The sequence below is a fragment of the Agelaius tricolor genome, unplaced genomic scaffold, assembly GCF_023055355.1.
Source record: "Agelaius tricolor isolate 1412-34295 unplaced genomic scaffold, bAgeTri1.0.p SCAF_43, whole genome shotgun sequence".
Lineage (NCBI taxonomy): Eukaryota > Metazoa > Chordata > Aves > Passeriformes > Icteridae > Agelaius > Agelaius tricolor.
In genome coordinates, this window is record NW_027269303.1 from 2,781,760 (window position 1) to 2,805,991 (window position 24,232).

The 24,232-nt window shown below is 53.4% G+C and overlaps 2 protein-coding genes across 2 annotated transcripts in view; both read left to right on the forward strand.

Annotated features, from left to right (window-relative positions):
• The first annotated feature begins 1,976 nt into the window (after window positions 1–1,976).
• LOC139604077 (zinc finger protein 420-like) overlaps window positions 1,977–24,232 on the forward strand; it is a 249,072-nt gene continuing 226,816 nt past the window's right edge. The window contains exon 1 of the mRNA XM_071455064.1: window positions 1,977–2,406. Coding sequence (XP_071311165.1) covers window positions 1,977–2,406 — 430 coding nt within the window. The remainder of the gene's footprint in view (window positions 2,407–24,232) is intronic.
• LOC139604056 (olfactory receptor 14A16-like) lies at window positions 9,121–10,053 on the forward strand. The gene has a single exon (XM_071455043.1). It carries the CDS (start codon window positions 9,121–9,123, stop codon window positions 10,051–10,053), a length of 933 nt encoding a protein of 310 aa, XP_071311144.1.

A 24,232-nucleotide genomic window follows, 5' to 3' on the forward strand; every position in this document is an offset into this window, starting at 1 on the left:
AGCCCTTCTGGGGCTTTGGGGGTGTCTCTGTCCCTGTGACCCCGATGATGTTTGGGTGGGGTCCCAGCAGGGCTGAGAGGGACAGAGACCCCCCCGGCCTCGCCAGGGGTGAGAAGGTGGCAGAGCCCCCCCAGCCCCGAGCAGCCTCAGCGGTGAGAGGGACACAGAGCCCCTGGTGCCCAGCCCTGCACAGGCATTGCCTGAGGCCAGAGGGATGGAGACCCCCCCGAGCATCCCCCAGGGCCAGGGGACAGAGAGCCCCGAGCATCCCCTGGGCTGAGAGGGACAGAGACTGCCCCGAGCACCCCCGGCACAGGGGAGAGAGGGAGGGAGACCCCCCAGGCATTCCCTGGGGTGAGAATGATGGAGACCCCTGGGGAATGGCCTGAGGTGACAGGGACAGGGACACCCCTGGGGAATGGCCTGGGGTGACAGGGACAGGGACACCCCTGGGGAATGGCCTGGGGTGACAGGGACAGGGAAAACCCCCCCAAGCCCCTCCCAAGCACCCCCCAGTGTAAGAGGGTCAGTGACCCCTGGAGAATCCCCTGGCCACTGGACAAAGTAAAGTTGTTTCTTGACAAAAATCAAACTTAACCCTACATAAAATGCCTTGAATTTGCTCTTCCCACAAGTCACTTGTGGTGAACACGCAAACAAATCCCAAAATTCAATAAACTGACAGTAGAAGCGATTCTGTGGCAATTCCAAAATCCATTGGTCCTGCACAGCTCCAGCTCAGCTGATGGCAGGTTCCAATATAAGAAAAGTGGAAATTCAGCCCAATACATTGCAATACCTCTTTTATGAAAAGATTATTAAAAGGAAGGGAAAGCTCTGTGTAGATGTCACAAAGGTGACAGGGACAAAGAAAAAACTTATTCTTAGATTTGGCAAAGCCCCCAGCCTGTGAAAGAGAAAAGGGGGGACAGCCACGTAGTGAGAGGGACAGAGACCTCCCCTGGGGCAGGGCAAGTGTGACATTGTCCCCTGTGTGTGTGGCCTTCCCGGGGTGGGGGTTTTACACCTGAGCCAGTTTGGGTAAGGGGGGTGGTGTTCACCCCCTGAGCAGGGATTCCCCCACTGTTTCAGGTTGCAGTGTAAGATGGAACCAAATGCATGTTTTCAATCCCCATCTTCACCAACTGCTATAAACAGGTGGGGCAGTGTTCTTGATCTCTTCCATGACTCGGCCCTGATAACGCCCTCCAGGGGAGATATCTTCTGGGAATGGGCCATTGAGTGTCACTGCAGGACTGATCAAATTCCATCATCCCATTGTGGGATGCTCCGCCCAGGGGGAGGATCCAAGCATTCCTACCTGGATATAAGCTGAGCCTTGCAACACCAGGAGCAGCTTGCCTACTGGATTCCCAGAGGACAAGAGCTCCAGAACCACCCCTGGACCTCCAGAGGAAGACCAGGTCATTCTACAGGATCACTGCTCTGACAGAATCACGTTCATCACTCCCACAGGACTGCAGCCACCATTTAATGGGACTGCTGCCACCAGCCTGACCAGCAACAGGGTGTCAGGTTATATCCTGACTCTGTCAGTTTAAGGCAGTGTTTCTGCATCATTGCCTTGATCTTCATTATCTTATTAAACTCTAATTCTGATTTAGACTCTCCCCCAGGTTTCCCTTAAATCCTGTAAAAAGACGATGTCTGCGCCCTTTGTTTGGTTCCCAGAACAGGATTTCCTATTCCCAAACCTTGACTGGATGGAGGAAAAGGTTGCGAGGAAGAGGAAGGAGCCCTGGGATACCCAGGCAGGTGAGGAGGAAGTCAGTGCCCCTTTCCCCCTCTCTCCTGCTCCATCTCCCAGCCCAGCACAGCCCCTGGCTGCAGGACAACCCTGCTGCCAACCCCGTCCTGCTGGGGATGCACTGGGGGGATCTCCTTCCCCTTCCCTGTGGCACAGAGGCAAATCCCATCCTCTCCTTGGCCTTCCTCCCCCAGGGAAGAAGCTGAGGATGGAGACCAGGGAGGACAAATCCCCACAGCAGAACCATGTGGAAGAGGCCATTTTGAGTGGCTCCACGGTGCAGAATTCCAATGGGGAGGAAAATCCCCAGAGATCCCCCATGAGAATGGGCTGCAAACCCAGCCCAGTGTGCTCTGAGGAGGAAAGACCCACCCTGAGCCAGGAAGGTGGACAGAGCTTCAGCCAGAGCTCAGAGCTGGTGGCCCATGGGCAGTTTCACAATGGGGAGAAGGCCCACAAGTGCTTGGAGTGTGGGAAGAGCTTCAGGCAGAGCAGCACCCTGATCAGCCACCAGATGATCCACACTGGGGAATGGCCCTATGAGTGTGGGGAGTGTGGGAAGGGCTTCAGCTGCAGCTCCCACCTCATCATCCACCAACGCATCCACACTGGGGAGAGGCCCTACGAGTGTCCCCAGTGTGGGAAGAGCTTCACCAGCAGCTCTCACTTGACCAGACACCAACGGAGTCACCAGTAAGGAAAGCCCTGCAAATGCCTTGATTGCAGGAACAGCTTCATGCACCACTCCAGCTTCATCCCCCATGGGAGAACCACATTGGGAAGAGTCCTGGTGATCCATGTTCCCTGTGATCCATGCTGGGAAGACACCTGTCCCTTTTCCTGCCCCTCCCAGTGAAATGTTGTGGAATGGAAGAACATGAGGGTCTGGCCATGGCCCTGTCATTACATTCACTCCCACCTCAGGTCATTGCCAGGGACAGGAAAGGGACTCTCTCTCTCTCCCCCTGAGGAGAAGGGTGTCCTTTCCAGGCAGGAGAAATCATGGCCAGGCAGACCCAGTGAGTTGTGTTTTTATTTTCCCTGTAAACAGTTGTATTTATCCCTTCTGTTATCAATATTGTTTCTGTTCCATTAGTTCCTTATCTCGTTGCTGTTCCCAATAAATTGTTCTTATCCCAGCCCAGGATCTTTGCCTTTTGTGCTTTCCATGGGAGGCGGGAGGGCAGCGAGGGCAGCGCGGTTTTAGCGGGAGCAGGAAATTGGGGAATCCCATTCCTGAAGCCCGGCCCGTGGAAACCGAGCATCCCAGCTGGTGCCAGCCCTGGTGGCCATGGCAGCAGCCTTGGGAGCGGGTCCCTGGCTGGGGCTGTGGGAACCTCTTCCCTCTGGTGCCCAGGGACAGGAGTGGAGGGAGCGGCTGCAGCTGAGTCGGGGCAGGCTCAGGTTGGATGTCAGGAAAAGGTTTTTGCCCAGAGGCTGCTGGGGCCCTGGCCAGGCTCCCCAGGGCAGGGTCCCAGCTCCAGGGCTCTCTGAGCTGCAGCAGCGTTTGGCCAGCACTGCCAGGCCCAGGCTGGCATTGTTGGGGTGTCCTGTGCAGGGCCAGCAGTTGGACTGGAGGATCCTGGTGGGTCCCTCCCAGCTCAGCCAATTCTGTGCTTCTGGGATCCCATCAGCCTGGGGATGGGGCTGCCAATGGTTGCCATGGCAACGGGCTCTGGCTGCAGGCCTGAGCTGGTGTCCATGGCAACCACCCCGGCATGGGGTCTCCATGGAGCTTCCAAAGGACTGAGCATAGCAACAGGGGGCTGGGGATGGTTGCCATGGAAACTGACCATAGCAACAGGGGGCTGGTGATGGTTGCCATGGAAACTGACCATAGCAACAGGGGGCTGGTGATGGTTGCCTGCTAAGGATCACATCTGTCACAGGCCCTCAGAGGGGTTCCATGGGGACTTTCCAAGAGTCTCCAGGCTGTTCCAGAGCTGGAATGTCACAGGCAGAACCAGGGGCTCCATGGAGACCTCCCAGGCGTTTCTGGGATGGTAAAGAGCCCTGTGGTCAGAGGCAGTCACAGCCATTCCATGGTGACATCCCAGGAGTCCCCAGGCTGCCAAAGTGCCGGGATGTCCCAGACACTCACATGGGTTCCTGTCATGACCACAGTGGGAGCTTCAGGCTAACTTCATTAGAGAAGCTCCTGTTGGGTCACGAGGTGCAGAAACGATCCCCAATACTCCCCATAGATCCCCAAATGTCACTGTTGTATCAGTGTTCTGTGGTTTCTTTCCAATGGAAAACAACCATCCTTATCCTCCAGGTGTCCATGTCTGAAATTGGGATTCCACCTCTAAAATTCTGTATATCCAAGGGTTGCTCCCAGGCACAATCTGCCAGTATCATCAAGCCTGGCTGGCCTTGACCTCTGGTGACTGCCCCTGCAACACTGGGGCTGGGTTCTTCCCTTCCCATGGAGATCACTGGGACACTGTGGGGACCTCATGGAACCAAGGGGATCATTGTGGCACAACTGGAGCCCATGGAACCAAGGGGCCATGGTGACCCAGCGGGGCTTCATGGAACCCAGAGACCATTATGGCTCTGTGGGGCCTGATGGAACCATGGAGACCATTGGGACCCTTCAGGGCCTGGTGTCACCAAGGGGGCATTATGGCACCTCAGGGCCTCAGGGAAGCAAGGGACCATTGGGACACTGTGGGGCCCCATGGAACTGAGGGAACATGGAACAGGCCTGGCTGGCTTGGCCTCCCAGGGGTCCCCTGACAGGTCTGGCTGATGTTGCAATGTCAAGGGCCACCTCTCATCAGCTCCTGGAAAACTGGGGCTCCGTGCTTTTCTTGCTATGGGAAAGAACCGCCCCCCTTTTCAGATGCCCATTGCCAAAATTGAAACTCTCCCTAAAGCAATTCCTATATGCAAGGATATCACTCAGAACAAAATCCTGCTTGCTCTGGCTGGCCTTGGCCTCTGGTGGCCATTTCTCATCTGCCCCTGAAACACTGGGGCTCTGTTCCTTCCTTCCTTCCTATGGAAAAGAACCGGCTTTCAGGTCCAGGGACCATGGCCAAAATTAGAATTTGGCCTCTCAATTCTGTTTATCCAAGGACTGATCTCAGACAAAAGTAGCCAGGACAGACAGGTCAGGCTGGCCCTGTCCTCTGGTGATTTTCTTAGACTCTGAGCTGAATGTTTTCATTTGAAAACACCTTGGAGAGGGCCCAGAGATCTCCCAGGGAGGTATTTTGAAACCTCGGGCACATGAGCACTATATATGGACAAAGGAGCTCTGTGCTCTGTGCAGTTGTGGTGGTTTTGCATCACGAAAGTGATGTTCTAAGAGAAGCTGCTAGCAGTTTCCTCCATGTCTGACAAAAAAACCAATCAGTAATTATCTTTGAGAATTGACAATCTGTTAAACTATGAAGGAAACTGTACACGCCTCTGTGAAGACACATGTTAAAGATGGGAAAGCCTGGGAGGGTCTCTTTCCCTTCTGGCTGGCACAGAGGTAACAAGGCTGACCCGGCCCCATCTCAGCCAGGCCGGGCCGGGCGGCTCCTGCCGTGGGGCCGGGCCCCTTCCCAGGGACCCCGCCAGGCCCCATCGGCTGCCGGGCAGGGCAGGGGAGGCCGCGGGGCCGAGGCCGGGCCGGGCCATGGCTGCAGTTGGGAACATCTGGGCCCTGCTGAGCCCTGCCCCGCCGCCAGCCCGGGCCCAGCCAGGATCCGCCGGGCCCCAGGAGCAGCCCCGGGCCGGGCCGGCTCGGCCAAGATTCTGCCGCCCTTGGGCTTCAGCCGCAAGCCCCGGGCAGGGGCAGGAGAAGCCATCGGCCCCCGGCCGTGCTGCTGCTGTGCTCTGGCCTGGCTGCTGAGATCCTGGCCCTGCCCCAGCGCGGCCCATCCTGACACAGCCCCAGCGCAGCCGCTGCAGAAACCTCCATTGTAAAACAGCTCCGGCCGCAAGCACCGAGCCCGGCCGGGGGCACGGAACCATCTGCAGGCCCCGGGTGAGATATGAACTCTTTCAGTGCTTCCATCCTCCCTCCAGTGAGAGAAAAGGACAAACTGCAGGCACAGAGAAGAGCAACATGAAGACACCGAGGTCAATGAAGGGGAAGTTGAGTCCCAGATGGGAGGGATGAGGAGATGCCTTGATCTTGGGGCTGAAATCCTCTTGTAAAGCTGTGGAGAATGATGTAATTAATATATCAGACTCTCTTTTTCCCTATAACTAATTGAAAATATGGGGAGATGACTTGTTCAGCAAAAACCTCCATGCTAAAGTAGGCAAATGTTGAAGTAGCTGTGATCCTATGAGAAGTTTAAACAGAGAAAGAGAGAAGAGTGGTGAGATCCTGTGCCCTCAGGGAGAGAAGAAGATCTCTGTTCTCAGAGATGAAGATGATTTCAGAAATAGATGAAGAGAATCTTTGCTCTTGAACAGCTCATCTTTAAACTCATACCCCATTAGTTGACATGGCCCATAAAAACAGCTGTGGGAAAAGCTATGAAAAATGGGAGGGACTTCACAGTTGCAGATTTTCTGGGCAGCTGCTCTTCATGAGAATTGAGAGCCACGAGCAAATGTTTTTCTTATGGAGAAGTCTCCATAGCATGAAAGAGAGACTCCTCTCCCTAAGTGAACTGAAGAAAGACTGTTCTAGATGGTGTAAACTGACTGAAACTTTCAGGTTTTGTCTCCTTACATTGTCAGTAAGAAAGAAAATGTTGTAGGGAAAGGAGAAGTGTTCAGATCCTTATTACTCTTTCTTCTTTTTACTAGTAATAAACTTTTCTGTGTACCCTTTTAAAATTTTGAGCCTACTTTGCCTTTCTCCTAATCCTATCTCACAGCAGGAAATGAGTAAATATATTCCAGTGAGTGCAATGGTAATTAGCCAACACTGATCCCACTGCACTGATAGGTGCATTGGTGAGAAATCTCAAATTAGCAAACCAAAAATCACTCCAGATACATCCTTGATAAACTGCATTAGAGCAGAGGGAAATCAATGCAGAGCCATGGTTTGTCAGGATTTGCTGCATCCTGGTGAGCCCTGTGGTGCATTTGGAGCTGAGCCCTTGAACCTCAGGGCCTGAGTGGAGATTGCACAAACCTTTCCAGGAGTCAAAGCCAGAAGAAAACCCCAAAGTGTCTCAAAGCATGAATGGGTCTCAGTGAGGTCCATCCCCAACACAGGCTCCTCATGGACTCCTTGGAGGAGAGAATCGGAGGCCAGGATTGACCAAAAACATCTCAGAGACTCAGAGTGGAAAGGAAATTCCAAACTACCTTAAAATTTTTGAGAAGCTCAAAGCATTACTGAGCACCAGTGAGTACAGAGCTCTCCAGGGACTCATTAAAGCAGATAATTGGAGCCATGATTGCACAAACCTCTCACAGAGTCTGTATCAAAAGGGAAACAGCAAGTACCTTAAAATAACTGAAGTACCTTGAAGCATTAATGAGCCCACTGAATGTTGTTACTGATAACGGCTCTCCAGGGACTCATTAGGCAGATAATTGGAACCTGTAAATGCACAATCTTTCTCATAGAGTCTGTATCAAAAGGGAAAGAGGAAGTAGCTTAAAAAACTTAAGTACCCTGAAGTATTAATGAGTCCCAATCAATGCTGCAACCGGCAGAGAATCTCCAGGGACTAATTACAGCAGATAATTGGAGGCCATGATTGCACAAACCTCTCAGAGACTCCATGGCAAAAGCCAAAGCCAAAGTCCTTTGAAAAAGCCTGCAGTCCCTGCAGGGAGCATTCAGGAGCCCCCAGGGCCATTGCTGAGCAAGGCTCCCCAGGGACTCCTTGCAGCAGATCCTTGAGGCCACTGGGATGTGGGCTAGGGGGGGATGCTGAGGGCAGCACAAGGGGCTGACAGTGCCCAGCCTGGCTGGGGCTGTGCCAGGAGGCCCCAGGGCCTCAGGACAAGGTGTCTCCTTCCAGCCCTTGCTGGCAGCCCTCCCTGACCCTGCTGTGCCCCAGGGCACCAAGACTTGGCTTCTCTCTGTCCCCACCTGTCATCACTGCCTGCAGTTCTCTGCTCTGCCTGGGGCCTGGGGACACTTGCTCAGTCGTGTCCCTCACTGGGACCCATTAAAAGTCCAAGAACCTTTGGAGTTGGATTCTGACTTGGAGTTCTGGAGAGGTTTCTTCAGCTCCCTCTCAGGGACTGATTTTCAGGGCCTGAGCACAAAGCCCCAGAGGCTGATTAAAGTCCTTGCGCTGTGTCTGTGCTGCTGAGCTGGGCTGGGCTCCTGGCACAGAGGCAGCTCCTGGTCACCAAGAAGAGCTTCAAAAGCACATTTCTCTGGATGAGCAGCTCTTGTGCCAGCCCAGCAGGGCTGGGGCACTGCCTGCAGCCAGCCTGGGCACAGCACAGAGGCACAGAGAGCTTCAATCAGTCAGGGCTGGGAAGGGGCTGAGAAGTGCCTGGGGCACCATCACTGCCAGCCCTTGGCACAGGAACCTCTGGCTGCAGGACAATGCAGCTGCAGCTCCTGGAGCCATCTCCTCAAGCTGGAACATGCCAATGCCTGCAGAGCCTGTGAGTACATTCTCTGCTTGTCTCTTGTGTAGAGCAGCCAGGGGTGCCCAGGGCTGTCCTGCAGAGCAGGGTCCTGCAGCCCAGGGCGCTGTGCTGGGGCAGGGACTCTGCTGCCTGCCAGGGACAGCTCTCAGCCAGCCCTGGCAGCTGCTCCCAGCGCTGGGGGACAAGATCTGGGTGGCAGGAGACAGCTGGTGAGGCTTGGGAGTGTTCTCCTTGTGTGGGGAGGATGCTGCATTGTTCAGGACTGCTCCTAGCATGGCATTTAACTGCAGAATTTAGATGATACAGGGAGCACAGCAAGGCATGGGCTGTATAAAAGTGGATATCCTACTTTTTTAATCAACTGCTCTGGGTTGGAAATTGCACATAGATCTTCATCTCTCAGTTCAGCCTGTGAAAAATAAAAAAAAAAATTTTCTCTTTGATCTGATTAAACAAGGCAGTGAAAGAAATCAGAACAGGGCCGCTCACATTCAGCGTCAGTGTCGCTTTTCCAGCCTCCTCAGGGTTGCTGTGACGTTGCCCTCAGAGCCTGCAGAGCCAGAGCTGCCCCTGGGCAGTGCCTGAGCTGGGAGGGCTCTGCAGGGCAGAGCTGAGCCCCCAGGGCTGGGCTGGGCTCTGGCAGCACTGGCAGGGCCCAGCCCTGGGCACAGGGAAGCAGCTGCTGGCAGGGACAGCTCCAGGCAGCAGAGCCCTGGGCAGGCAGTGGGGGGAAAGTGCCCCCAGGCTGTGCTGGGATGTTTCAAGTCCTCTCCTAACCCATATATTCCATGATTACTTTTTCTACAGGTCCCCTTGCCAAGACCGAAGAAATGTCCAACAGCAGCTCCATCAGGCACTTCCTCCTGCTGGCATTGGCAGACACGCGGCAGCTGCAGCTCCTGCACTTCTGCCTCTTGCTGGGCATCTCCCTGGCTGCCCTCCTGGGCAACGGCCTCATCATCAGCGCCGTAGCCTGCGGCCACCACCTGCACACGCCCATGTTCTTCTTCCTGCTCAACCTGGCCTTTGCTGACCTGGGCTCCATCTGCACCACTGTCCCCAAAGCCATGCACAATTCCCTCTGGAACACCAGCAACATCTCCTACACTGGATGTGCTTCCCAAGTGTTTTTTTTTGTTTTCTGTGCAGCAACAGAGTTTTATCTGCTGACCGTGATGTGCTACGACCGCTATGTGTCCATCTGCAAACCCCTGCACTACGGGACCCTCCTGGGCAGCAGAGCTTGTGCCCACATGGCAGCAGCTGCCTGGGCCAGTGCCTTTCTCTTTTCACTTCTGCACACGGTCAATACATTTTCCCTGCCCCTGTGCCATGGCAATGCCCTGGGCCAGTTCTTCTGTGAAATTCCACAGATCCTCAAGCTCTCTTGCTCCAAATCCTACCTCAGGGAATTTGGGCTCATTGCTGCTAGTGTGTGTTTAAATTTTGTGTGTTTTGTGTTCATTGTTTTCTCCTATGTGCAGATCTTCAGGGCTGTGCTGAGGATCCCCTCTGAGCAGGGACGGCACAAAGCCTTTTCCACCTGCCTCCCTCACCTGGCTGTGGTCTCCCTGTTCGTCAGCACTGCAGCGTTTGCCTACCTGAAGCCCCCCTCCATGTCCTCCCCATCCCTGAATCTGTCCCTGTCAGTTCTGTACTCGGTGGTGCCTCCAGCCCTGAACCCCCTCATCTACAGCCTGAGGAACCAGGAGCTCAAGGCTGCAGTGTGGAGACTGATGACTGGATGCTTTCGGAAACATTAAACTGCTGGCCAATTTCTGCAAATCACTTGTAATAAAGAACATGGCCAGGCCAATGCTCAGCACAGAAACCCCCGTCAGCAGCCCCAGGCTGGCCATGGGCAGGCTGGGGGCAAACAGCATGGCTGGGGCTCTGCAAGGGCCCTGGGGCAGACGGGAAGGAGCAGCAGAGCAGGGGCTGATCCATGCCCAGTGCGCTGCACAGCCCAGGGCAGCGTCTCAGAGCATCCTCATGCAGCTGCCAACAACATCCCCCCTCTGCAGCCCTGGCCTCTCCCCCAGCTCACACAGGTGCCCCATCCTTGCAGGCACAGACACGGCAGCACTGCCTCAGCAGCCCCTGGTTGCATTGCACACAGCAGGGCCAGCACCCCCATGCTGTTGCTGTGGGGACATGAACCTGAGGGAGCACAAATGCCATCAGCCCCTGGGGCCAGCAAGGCCTGGGGGACACCAGGGAAACCACTCAGCTTTGTCCTGGCCTCTGCACTCAGCCGGAAAGTTTGTTCCCATCAGCTGGGAGTTTCCTGTGCCACTGCAGACGCTGTTGCTCAGAGCCAGGGCTGCCTGGCAGCCACCCCCAAACTGCCCTGACCATTTCCTTTGCTTCTTTGCCTTCTTTACTCTTGCTGCTACAGATTTCTTCATGTTGCCCAGCCCTGTTCCCTCCCCTGCAAACAGCCCATCCCTGTTTGCCTTTTCCTCTCTGGCCCCACTCCCCATTGCAGTTCCTGACTTGGCACCATGGGAACGTCCCTTGGGCAGCAGGATCATCCTACAAGTGCTGCAGGAATTGTCTGCAGGCTCCTACAGTGCCTGCTGCTGCTCCCTTGCCAGAGGCACCCCAGGCCAGGGGGGCACATCTGGGCTGCTGTGTCTGCCTCTGGGGCTCCCTGTTCTGGGCAATGAGGAGGAGCTGCAGAGGCTCTGCAGGACTGACAGGATGGGCTTTGGGGCAGGAGAAGCTGAGGGACCTGAGCTGCTGGAGCTCTTGAAGAGGAGGCCCAGGGCTCATCCTGCAACTGCTCCAAGGGTGGTTTCAGAGAATCCCAGAATCATCAAGGCTGGAAAAAACCTTGGAGATCACCAAGTCCAACCTGTGCCCTGACACTGCCTTGTCTGCCCTGAGCCTCCTCTTCTCCAGGATAAACAACCCCAGCTCCCTCAGCCACTCCTCATAGGACTTGTGCTCCAGACCCCTCCCCAGCCTTGTTGCCCTTCTCTGGACACCCTCCAGCCCCTCCATGTCCTTCCTAAATTGGAGGCCCAGAACAGGACACAGCACTCGAAGTGCTGCCCAACCAGTACTGATCACAGGAGAAGAATCCCTGCCCTGCTCCTGCTTGCCACACCATTCCTGATCCAGGCCTGGAGCCATTGGCCTTCTTGGCCACCTGGGCACACTGCTGCCTCATGTCCAGCCTGCTGTCCATCAATCCCTGCAGGTCCCTTTCTGCCTGGCTGCTCTCCAGCCACTCTGTCCCCAGCCTGTAGCGCTGCAGGGGTTGTGGCCAAAGTGCAGGACCCGGCACTGGGACTTGTTAAACCTCACCTTGTTGGATTTGGGCCCTGGATCCAGCCTGTCCAGGGCCCTGTGCAGAGCCCTCCTACCCTCCAGCAGATCCACACTCCCAGACAACTTGATGTCACCATGGTTCCATGAGGCCCCAGAGTGTCCCAATGGTCTCCATGATTCCATGAGGGCTCCCAGTGTCACAATGTCCCTTTGATTCCATGGGACCCCTTGGAGTCACCAAGTCCCTTGGATCCTTGGGCCCTGCAGTGTCACAATGGTGCCGTGGTCCCCAAGGCCCTGCAGTGTCACAATGGATCCTGGATTCCATGAGGTCTGGCAGTGCAGCAATGCTCTCCCTGGTTCCACAGTGTCACAATGGCCTCTTGGTCCCAAGGGCCACCACAGTGTCAAACATGTTTCCTTCATTCCAGGAGTCCCTGAGGAGCAGCCCTGGCCCCTTGGTTCCATGGGGCTCGGCAGTGTCACCATGGCCCCATCGTGACACCAGGTCCTGCTCTGTCACAATGCTCTGCATGGTTCCACAAGGCCCTGCAGGGTCACAGTGGCCTCTGCGGTGCCACCAGGACCCAGACTGTCACCATGGACTCCTTGCTTCCATTCAGCCCCACAGTGTCACAATGGCCCCTTGGCTCTGTGCTGCCATGTCGTACACAGTGTCACCATGGTCCTCTTAGTGCCACCAGGCCCTTTAGTATCAAAATGGCCCCTTGCTTCCCCAGGCCCTGCAGTGTCACAATCATCAGAGAATCAACCAGGCTGGAAAAGACCTTGGAGAGCATCAAGTCCAACCTGGCACCCAACACCACCTTGTCACCCAGACCATGGCGCTGAGTGCCACATCCAGTCTTTCCTTAAACAGCACCACAGCTGGTGACTCACCCACCTTCCTGGGCAGCCCATTCCAATGCCCAATCACCCTTTGTGTGGAGAATATTTCCTAATGTCCAGCCTAAACCTTACCTGGTGCAGCTGAAGGCTGTGTCCTCTTGTCCTGTCACTGTTCCCTGGGAGAAGAGCCTGACCCCCACCTGGCTGCACCCTCCTGTCAGGGAGTTGTAGAGAGTGATGAGGTCTCCCCTGAGCCTCCTCTTCTCCAGGATAAAAAACCCCAGCTCCCTCAGCTGCTACTCACAGGACTTGTGCTTCAGACCCCTGACCAGCCTTGTTGCCCTTCTCTGGACACGCTCCAGCGCCTCCATGTTGTTCCTAAATTGGGGGGCCCAAAACTGGAAACAGCACATGAGGTGCTGCAGAACCAATGCCAAGCACAGAGGAAGAATCACAGCCCTGCCCCTGCTGGCCACACCATTCCTGATCCATTGGAATTCCAGGGGCTGGATGAGGGAAATGGTGGAGAGGGAGTGGGGACAAAGTCTGATTGATTATCAGCCAGGAGGGGTCTTGATTTTTATATCTCTTCACACTGGATTAGAAGGTGCTGGGGGTCAATATCAATTGGACATTGATTATACCAAACCATAAACAAGAAAAAATAACTTAACATGACAAAACACTTCTTTCTGCATTGTTTTCAATACAGTGTATTCACTTAGAATACACTTCTGAAATCTGTCTAATTATTCACAGAATAAATAAATACGTAGAATATTCCCTGTGGCTTTGGTTGTTCTGGAGTTCTTGCACAATTGTTTATGAGCTTTCCTCACTGAATTCCTGAACTGAAGAATTCAAGAAAGAAGAGGCATCTGGTGTAGTAAAACTCATCAGCAACCTCCAAGTGGCTGAGGATCCATCCCCACCAGAGCAGCAATGAACAGAAATGGGCACAGCTTTGTGGCTGCCCCAGCTCTGGGACGGGCCCTGGGCCTGGAGCAGGAGCAGCTCTTGAGGGCCCCAAGGCCGGGGCTCTTGTGCTGCCCTGGGCAGATGGGATGGCAGCAGGGGCTGCAGAGCTCTCAGCACCTCAGGCCGAGGGGAGCAGGGCAGCCAGGGAGCCTCCTCTGGCCTTGTCCAAGCACCTTCCCCCATGGCTGGGGCTGAGTCCTGTGGCAGCTGCAGCTGCTGCTGTGCCCTTGGCAGGGGCTGAGGCCGTGGGGCCAGTGCCCAGAGCAGCCTGGCCTGAGCAGAGCTGTGGGGCCAGAGCCGGCTGGGCTGGGCTGGGCTCAGAGAGGTCCTTGGTGCTGCCCAGAGCTCAGGGCAGCTGGCAGAGCTTGCAGGGAGCTGGGCTGGGCTCCGAGAGCCTGGCCCAGAAACCATCAGTGTCCATCTCAGCCTGGCTGAGCGTGCAGGGGCAGGACTCAGGCCAGGCCTTGTGGGGCAGGGCCAGCGCCTGTGCAAGGCATTGCAAACAGGCAAGTGGCCCAGAGAGGAGGCTGCTCCGTGCCCTTGGTGGCAGGGGACAGAGCAGGGAGGGGGCCCAGGACATTTGTCAGCGCCAGCCTCTGTGCCCAGTCCTCGGCAGCCCTGGCTGCTGAGCCCAGCTTTGGCCTGGGCTGAGTTTGGCTGTGGCCCAGCTCCATCCTCCTGCGGGGCTCAGGGCCTGTTCCCGGCCATGGCCAGCCCTGGCTGCCTCTCTGCTGGCCCAGAGGCCGGCAGAGCCCGGGGCAGGGCTGTCTGTGCAGCCCCACAGGTGCCAGGGGCTCTGCAGGAGCTGGCAGAGGCTGCCCAGCAGGGAGGCCATGGGGCACAGAGCCCCAAGGCTGCTGTGGGCACCACGGCACAGGGGCCGTTCCCAGCCGCAATGCTCCTGGCCTGGGCTGGGCACTGTCACAGACATCTTTTCACTAAAAATCCTTTCTTTAGGATTTTTCCTTCTGAGAAGCTAAGAGGCCTCAGAGACAGAATGTAAACAATGGTTATCTGCTGCTGTGGAATGCAACAGGTCCACCTGTGATTGGACCATCTTGGATGATTATAATTAATGGCCAATCAAGGACTGAACTATATCGGACAGAGTCCGAGAGAGCTGCCTTTGTTATCATTCTCTTCTTTTCTATTCTTAGCTTAGTTATCGTCTGAGGAAACCTTTTCCTTTCCTATTTCTTTTTAGTATAGTTATATTGTAATATATATATATATATCATAAAATAATAAATCAAGCTTTCTGAACATGGAGTCAACATTCTCGTCTCTTCCCTCATCCAAGAACCCCTGTGAACACGGTCACAGTTGGTGACCCCGAGTGACTGAAGAGGAAAATCATCACTTGGTGAGACCCCCAGAGGAGCTGCTGCACTGGGTAAACCCTGAGTGTGTGGCATTGCTGGTCACCTCGTAAGTGACCACAGAAGTGGATTCCAGCCAGGAGCTGAAGAACTGGAGATCCTGATTTGGACAGAGTTCACAGCAAGGCAGACCACAAAGAGAACCTTCTGAAAAGCCTCCAGGAAGATGTCCGGAAAGCTCAGCAGCACCAAGCAGGTGGCCAGAGAGTGCTGGACACTGTCACAAGGTTCTGTTAGCTTTTCCCCTCCTGAAAATGCTGCCCTTCACAGTTTGTGGCTGCAAATGTGGAGGAGCCCTCCCACAGAGGCAGAGGTTCCTTTCTCCCCTTCAGAGGAGAGACGTATTGCCCTCTAGCACAAATGGGGTGAAGAGGACAGAATTCTCCTGTAGGAGACACATTTCTATGAGTTTTTTTGATGGGCAAAGCTCTGTGTTTTTTATGAATGTACTCTATGCCCTTGATATGTTTGTGTGCGAGTGCATCGCTTGTTTGCTATGGGGAACAAACATTCCCAGACCCGAGATGAAGATCCTCGGGGCAGCTTCTGTCCCCCCATTGCCGGCATGCCTCGGTGATTTTGGGGGAGGAAGCGTTTGGTCACCTGTTCTGCCATTGTACTGGCAGCAGGGTGCGGGTCTGTGCCAATGCAGAGCCTGCCACGGGACCGGGCCTGGGCTGTTGGGCTCGGGTCCCTGGACCAGGGCCACCTCCTGGCCTCCTGCTGGGTTTGGGGGCTTTGCTTCCCCCTTCAGGTCCTGGGCCACCGTTATGTGGGCCAGGTCTGGGGTTCCTGATCCTTCCACATGGGCCAGGGCCCCCCAGGGCCTCTCTCAGGCTCCTCTGCTGCTGCTGCTCTTTCTGACCAATTAAAAAAAAAAAGAAAAAAAATTAAATTAAATAAAAAGAGTTGAAATAGCTGGCAGCAGCTCAGAAGCATTGAAGGGCCAAAAGATAGCTTCAGCCCAAGTTGTTCAATAAAGGGCTGTGGCCAAGACATTCCAGAAATCTTCTCAAAATTGTTTGAAATTGTTTGATGACTGTCAATGGACATTTGATAACTATTGATGGATTTTTCTGTAGCAAGCCTGTTTCAGGACCAAAAGGAATTTTCAGAGATGGCAAAGAGGAACATCTTCAGTCCATGGACTTTTCCTGAAACTCAGCTGCTTGGACTTGAATTTTCTTTGCATTGCTTTTGCATTTTCTTATATTGTAAATGGTTTAGTGATGTGATAGAATTTTATGTTCTACAGGTGAAGAAATTCCCTTTTCATTCCACAGGAGCACTTGACCCAAGTTCTGTTGGCAACAGATAACCTGTCAAGTGTTTGTTCTTTCCTCTGCATGTGCTGAGCAGAGAAAATTACAAACACTTTTCTTTTTAATTTAACCAAATAAAAAAGGTGACAGACATCTTTTCACTAAAAATCCTTTCTTTAGGATTTTTCCTTCTGAGAAGCTAAGAGGCCTCAGGGACAGAATGTAAACAATGGTTATCTGCTGCTGTGGAATGCAACAGGTCCACCTGTGATTGGCCCATCTTGGATGTTTATAATTAATGGCCAATCAAGGACCGAGCTATCTCGGACAGAGTCCGAGAGAGCTGCCTTTGTTATAATTTTTTTCTTTTCTATTCTTAGCTTAGCTAGTTTCTGAGGAAACCTTTTCCTTTCCTATTTCTTTTTAGCATAGTTATAATGTAATATATATATCATAAAATAATAAATCAAGCCTTCTGATCATGGAGTCAACATTCTCGTCTCTTACTTCCCCTGAAAACCCCTGTGACCACGGTCACATTAACCCCTGCTAAGAGCCGGCCCTTTCTCTTCTACCGATGTCTCTGGTGTCTCTTGTGCTGCCCAGGCGCCCAGCCCAGGTGCCCTCAGTACCCTCAGGGCACAGAGAGTGTCTCCCCGCTGTCGGCCGTGTCGGGGCTGCCCCCGGTGTCTGCCGACTCGGGACTGGCCCAGGGTTCCTGAGAGGAGCCCAGAGGGACAGAGACAGTGGTGCTGGTGGCAGCACCAGGAAGCTGCCAGGGTTTGGCTTTTTTTGCCAGAACATTGCTGCATTTGGGTTGTGCCAGCACTGGGAAATTGCCAGATGTGGGCACTGGCAGTGCCAGCGCACAGCAGATCTTGGTGGGGAATGTGCTGGCACTGGGAAATTGCCAAATGTGATCTTTCTGTGCCAGCAAACTGCTGGAATTATGCTGTGCAGGCATCTGAAAAATTCCAGATCTGGGCACTGGCGGTGTCAGCAAACACGAGATCGGAGTAGTGTAGGCACCAGGTATTTGCCTGGTTTTGGCTTTCTTTGCCAGAAATTGCTGCACTTGGGCTGTGGTGGCACAGGGAAATGTCCAGATCTGGGCATGGGCGGTGCCATCAAACACCAGGTCTGGGCAGTGACAGTCTTGGCACCAGGAAATTGCTGCATTTTGTCATCTTTTTCCAAAAAATTGCTGTACTTGGGCTGTGTTGGAACTGAGAAATGTCCAGATTGGGGTAGGGGATGTGGCAGCAAACACCAGATCTTAGCATTGCCGGTGCCGGCAGTGGAAATTGCCAGATTTTGGCTTTCTTTACCAGAAAATTGCTGGACTTGGCTCTGCCAAAACAAGGGAATTTCCAGATCTGGGCACTGGTGGTGGCAGCAAACAGCAGATCTGGGCAGTGCCAGACCCAGTAATGTTGGACATGAATTTGTAGAGAATTTTTAAGGTTTAATAGAAGGTTTCTATAGGATGTATACAAGTGTCACAATCTGTCCTTACGAACAGGTTTCGTGATGGTTCATGGGTTGATCTCAGAGTGCAAAAAGCACCAACATGGTACAGGGGGCTGCAGTGATAATCCAAACAAATGTACCTTTATTGAATAACCACAACAAAATGCATTGGGGAGGAACTGGGGGAAAGGGAAAAAGAGGGAGGAAGAGAAAGGAAGGTGTAGAGCTACCAAACGTAAAATGGCAAAGTCCTTCAGTGTCCAGCCAACGGAGTTCACCAGGTCACGTCTGGGGAGGTCTCAGGGTTGCAGTTCATCCAAACTCTAATTATACACTTTTTCTTGATGGGGGAAGGGGTAAAACTTGAAACTGAATCAAAGGTAGTCTATTGTATTTTTGGGGGCAAAGAATGGTATTTAGAGAAGGGTACACACAGTCCATGTTCTCTGCAGTGGGCGAGAGCCATTGTCTTCTTGGTCCACTGCTCACACCTGCAACATCCATCTTGCTTTGGTCAGCTTGCCTCCCCCACACACCTCCCCCAGGTTGGGTGTCTCAGTCCCAGTCCTTGGAAAGAGTGTGGGGGGGCCTTTTCCCATAGGGATTTCATGTCCTGGTCTTTGATGGAGAGGCTTCTTACACCTCAGTCTGTCTGTCACAGTGGTTGTAAGACAAGTGAGGGATCTTCTGTGAGGGACCACCCAAAACTCAGGAGAAGTCCAGCCAGGCCGAGAGGTGGGACAACTTCCAAGGCTATTGTTGCAAAAAGGGCACAGTGCCCCCTTCTTCCTTTCATTGGGTTCAGTGTAGCATACTGCAAACACACCTGTGAACCCCATCCTGTCTCCCCTCACTCACCTGGGACCTGCTTTGCTTGGAGAACTGGCTGCAAACAGCCAAAGAGGGATTTTGACTTTTTAATTTTTTGAAGCAATCTAAAACTCCTGAGTTTCCCCATTGCAAACAGACATCCTCCTCAAGTGTGTGCCAAGCCCAAGGTGCCACCAAGAGCATTCCAGACCTGCCTGGGCCAGCTGTGAGGGTGGATCATCATCCCAACCTGCACTGCGCCATTGCAAGGGGCTGTTGCCATGGACACTGCAGGGACCCCACTTCTGGCTTTGGGTGCCATGGCAACCCCCATCAGTTCAGGTTTCCTTGGAAACCAGCCCAAGGAGCCATTTCTGCAGCCAGGTTCCATGGCCCCCTGCCTGCAGAGCTGTTGCTGCCCTGGGCTGCCATGGCAACCCTGAGGACAAAGCGGTGCCAGGGCTGTTCCAGGTACAATTGCAGTGACACTCGTTGGTGCCACCAGGTGCCATGGCAATGGACACAGGGACCCGTTCCTTAGATTGGTGCCATGGCAACCAATGCCCAGACCCATTGTGGTGGTTGGTGGCCATGGAAAGCTGCCCTGGGCCCCTTGCTCAGGGCTGGTGTCAGTGCCCAGAGCCAGAGGGGATCCCTTGCTGGGGGCTGTGCCATGGCCACCTGCCCTGTGCCGCGCTGGCCGCTCGGGCACCAGGAACCAGCAGCCAAGGGCACTGCCAGGGCCAAAGGCCAGGTCAGCCAGACAGAAAGGGGCAGCGCTGGGCACTGTTTCCATGGCAACCGGCACTGGGGGGGACACCTGGGTCACCTGGCCTGGCAGTTGCCATGGAAAGCCCTGGCAGGCACTGAGGGCACAGCCCCTGGCACTGAGACACTGCTGGGCCGGGTGCTGAGCACAGCGCTGAGCACGCAGAGATGGTTTTGTTCTTGCTGAGCTGCAGCACAGCCAAGGCCTGTCCTGCCCCTCGTCCAGCCACGCTGGGGAGGGGCTGGGGCTGCGGGGGAGCTTGGCAGGGGACACAGCCAGGACAGGTGACCCCAGCTGACCCCGGGCACAGCCCAGACCAGAGCACATCATGCTCAGGGTATGAAGGGGGGAACAAGGAGGAAGGGGGAATTTTGGAGCGAGGGTTTCTGTCTTCCCAGGTAACACTCAGGCAAGAGGGGGCCCTGTTTCTCCAGTGGGCAGGGTCACTACCAAAGACACAGACACCAACTGAAGGAATTGTGTCATTTATATCATGCACAGCTGCAAAGAATTACAAAAGGAAAAGCTCAGCAAAGCACATCATCATTAGCAAAGAATTACAAAAGAAGCTCAGCAGTCCATCAGAACTCATCATTACATTTTGATGACTAACCCCTTGGTCAAACACTAGAGGTGTTTGTGGCAGACAAAGATTCTGGCTGACTATCAAGGTACACCTTACAGACACCTGTAGTACTTCAGTGACACTGTTCTTCATTCATTTTTCTCAATCTCATTTGAGTTAGGAACAAGAATTCTGTAGTCCATGGAGCTGGCACCATGTTAATTCCAGAATAATGCCCCCAGGCCCTTTGCTGTGCAGCTTTACCATGCTGTCTGTGGCTAACAAGGCCTGGGGGGGCCCTTTCCCCTCTGGCTGGAAGGGGCCGGGTCCCAGTCCCTGAGGGGCACCCGGGCTCCTGGATGCAATTCCTGTGCAAGTCCCTCAGTGTCACAGCAGCCTTCCCATGGAGCCCCGTGGATCAGAGCATTTCCCAAAGGGGCCCTTGGGGCAAACAGGGAGGTTTGGTCTGGCAGCATGTGTAAAACAATATCCTGTCAGATCTCCTTGTTCTCACACAGAACACTTGGCTGCAGGGACACATTCCCATTGTTCCTGCCCAGGTTTCAGGACTCAGAGTTGTCTTTCCCAGGAGCTGCTCCTTCAGCTGCCTCGGGAGGGCCATTTGGCCTCCGGACCCACACTCTGGCTCCATTATTAGGGCTGCTGGATCCAAACCCTTTATCTCCACAAACGGTGGTGATTGCAGGTGGATCTCCTTTTTTCACAATCCTTCTAAACATTGCAATATTGATAATTGTGCTACCCTGTCATGGGGTTGACTAATCCAACCCTGGTCACTATTTTTTAACACAATTCCTTTAATTTCTCCTTGATATCTGCAACAATAATTCCTCCTCTCATGACATGACCACTTTGCAAGGCCAAGCTCGAGTGAGCAGTTATCAAACCAAAGTGTCCTGGAGGAATCTGAATTCCTGTTTCAGTACTGATAACTCTCATTTGCTTTGAATTTCTCCAAACTAATTCCAGTGCATGAAGGCCCAGCCCTGCAGCCTCTGGGCTGGCCCTGCCAGGGGCCATCACAGCCAGAACAATTTCCCAGGCAGCCCAAGTCTCACTGCCCATGGTTGGATTTGCAAACTGGGGGCAGCCGTGCACAGCCAGGGGGTTTCCATTTCCCCATGGGCCATTGTTAAGGGCAGGGAGGACATCTGGGAGATGGGTTCTCCATGGGCAAAGGTTCCCATCTCCTCATTTTTTCAACTGCTCTTTTAACAACCCCTTCACCCTTTCAACCAATCCTGCAGCTTGTGGATTGTCTGGGATATGAAAAATCCAGCAGTCTTAATCACTGCATTTTTCACATTAACAGACAAAGCAGTCTGCATCACAGTATCAGCAAATCCTGTAAAAATAGCCAATTTCATCCCTTCCTCATTTATTCCTTGTATACAATTCACAAAGTTTACCACTGACATTTGGGTCTTGGCCAGTCCTTTTCTGTAGGGTATTTAGTGTCACAGTGAGCAGCCAAAGCTGACAAATTATTATTGTCAGCATTATTTCACATTATCAATTTTTAATTACACAGATAAAAATATAAATTATTGTGTTATATTACATATAAGTATCACAATAATAATAATAATAATAATGATAATAATAATAATAATAATAATAATAATAATAATATTTCACTTGTCCAAATGAACCTGAGCTCAAGATTAAAACCTTCTGTCACTCCATGTGGGAGTGTTACAACAACAGTTTTTCCTTCTGTGGCTGCTGTTTCCAATGTGTTGTTAACAAAATTCACCCTCGTCTTCCCAAACCCACAAGTTCTTTTCCATGTGCAATTTTTGGATGCAATTAAAGCCATCCAGGGGTGCAGCCTCTTTTACCCGACTGCCCCACTGCTCCCACGGGGCTCCGACCTCAGCCCACTCCAAAGCCAGGGAACTCCAGGGAAGGGCTTCCCATCTGGGAATTTCTGATGGCACTGATTCCTCACATTTACACTGAACAAGTGACATTTTGTTGGGATCTGGCCAGACTGGGCCAGTTTTGTTTTGCCAGTGGGCAGGGTCAGCACCAAAGACACAGACTCCAACTGAAGGAATCAGTGTCATTTCCTGCAGCTCAAAGCAGCAAAGAATCACAACAGGAGCAGCTCAGCAATGCACCCAACCATTCCCACCAAAGATTGCCTGCAGTGACTGAAAACGATCCAGCCCCAGTTACCCTCAGCCTTTACCATCCCCCAGATCCACACAGCAGCTGGGGAAGCTGTCACAGCCAAGGGCTGCAGAGCCACTCCTGGGCACTGGCAATTCCTGCAGGTGCCTCCAGCCACAGCTGAGGCTCCAACCCTGCTGGGAGAGGGCCCAGCTCTGACAGTGCTGAATGGACAAACTGACAGCACTGCTAGTGTGGCAACATCTGCTTTCATCCTCCTCTTGGGTCCCTCCCAAAGCCTGGCCAGGGCCCCAGGAGGAACCAAGGGAGGTGACTTTGACCATTCAGCCCCAAACAAGGCCAGATGTCAGATTTCATGGCCTTGTCTGGCTTCTAAATACACAAAGGTCAATACATGTTTCACTAATGAGTGGCTACATCTATCACAGTGCTAATGACCATGCATATTTCATCAGGGAGCAGATACAAAGATAACCTTTGGTTGGAAGGTTCATCCAGAGGCCACCTTGGGCTCAGGGCCTGCTGTCCAGGCCTCACTCAGGGCTGCTGTCCAGGCCTTGGCACTTCAGGGACGTGGTTTAGTGCTGGGCTTGGCACTGCTGGCTGAGCGGCTGCACTGGGGGAGCTCAGAGGGCTTTTCCAAGAGAAAGGATTCTGTGATTCCATGATTCTATCCACTGCATTCAGCTGGGTCCATGTTAGCAGCATTCATTTGCTCAGAAAGTCTCCTCTTGCCCAGCTCCTGCGGCCTGAGGCTTCAGCTCCTTCAGCTCCTGGTGCTGAGCTGCTCATGCTGAACGAGACGACTCGGAGAGAAGAGCACAGTCCATGCAATTCCTTCTGGGACACAGAGAGGGGAGGCTGTGCAAACAGGAGCATTGTTTGCTGTGGCCTCCTCTCTGCCCTTCACGCCTTTCAGCGCTTGGAACCATCCAAGAGCTTTCTCCAAGAGTGCAATGGAGCAGCTGTTCCTGCTCCTGGCTCTGGCTCTCTCCAGTCTCTGCCCTTGCCTGCTTCTGTCCCTCGTGCTGTGCCCTCTGTTCCCCCAGGGCTGGCTGGCTGCTGCCCAGGACTGTGGCACTGGCACAGATCCAGTGCTCCAGAGCCTCCTTTCTGTGCCCTTGGAGCTGCCTGGGCACAGCAGCCTTTTCCATCTGCAAGCTCCCCATGGACAGGGAGTGCCCAGCTCCGTTCCTTGCACAGCCTCCAGGAGCCCAGGGCTGCCATCTCAAGTCCCTGCTGGCACTGGGGGCTCCCAGGTGCCTCAGGCTGCTGTGACACCGCTGCACACGGGAGGGAACAGGGGCAGGGGCTGTGCTGAAAGTCAGCTCCATCTGCTGCTGCTGCTGCTGCTGCTGCTGTGGGGTCATTTGTGCAGCCCTGGCCCAGAGTCAGGGATCAGATCCTGCCAGTCTCTTCCAGCCCTGGCTGCTCAGAGGTTGGGCCCTGGAGCCTCAGGTGGCCAAAGGCAGCTGCTCCTGGTCCCTCTGTGTGCCCGTGTTCAGCAGTGCTGCTCCATCAGTCTGTGCCCAGCAACGGGGAAAAGCCTCAGCCCTGCAGGGCCAGGAGCTGCCGGGCTCTGCCTGAGCAGCTCAGCCAGCAGGAAGGGAGCTGCTCCACACAGGAACCAGGAGCAAAGGACATTCCTTTTATAGGACAGGTTTTCTATTTAAAGGAAAAAAAAGGAAAAAGGAAAAAAATAGGTAAATTGTAAAAGATAAGAATAAAATCCAAGTGTTAGAGAAAAAACATAACATAATATTAGTGAAAAAAACAAAACATAAATGCAAAGTTACATTCTTTGCATTAAGAGGTAAATGATCTTTTGAAAAAGAGAACTCAGTTATTTACATTGTAAATGTGCTGATGCCATGGATCCATCTTACTGATCTCAGCAGCCTTTTAAAAGATTTTGGGCTTTTTTTTCCAACATTGCCATTTGAAATTGTGATCAAAGCAAGAAGAAATTGCTTTGTGCCCTTCCAGCTGCAAGCAGGACTGGGAATGGAAACTCTGTCAAGCCCCAAATCCTTTAGAAGATGCCCTTCCTTCTCAGCCTGGGAAGGAGCTGCACATTCCCTTTGAAACTGTCAGGGATTTCTTAAAGACACAAAGTCCCACTTAGGGCTTTTTGCTCTGGTTTGGCAGTGCAGAAGGGCAATTCTCCATCCACCAGCTCCAGACTGCACTGCCTCAGGAGCACGGCCCACTCGCCAGCTTTGGCCCACTCGTGGCACTGCTAGAGGAGGAAGAAAGTGCAACTGCACAATTCCAGCCAATCAAGAAGGAAGAATGGGACAGACAAAACAGCCTGTGCAGATCCAGGCGTTCAGCTGGGACTGTGGAGAGTTTGGGTCCTTGCCAATTGGATGTGTGTCCCCAGCTGCAATCTCTGGGCCTGCAGCAGAGTCTCACTCACTGCCAAAG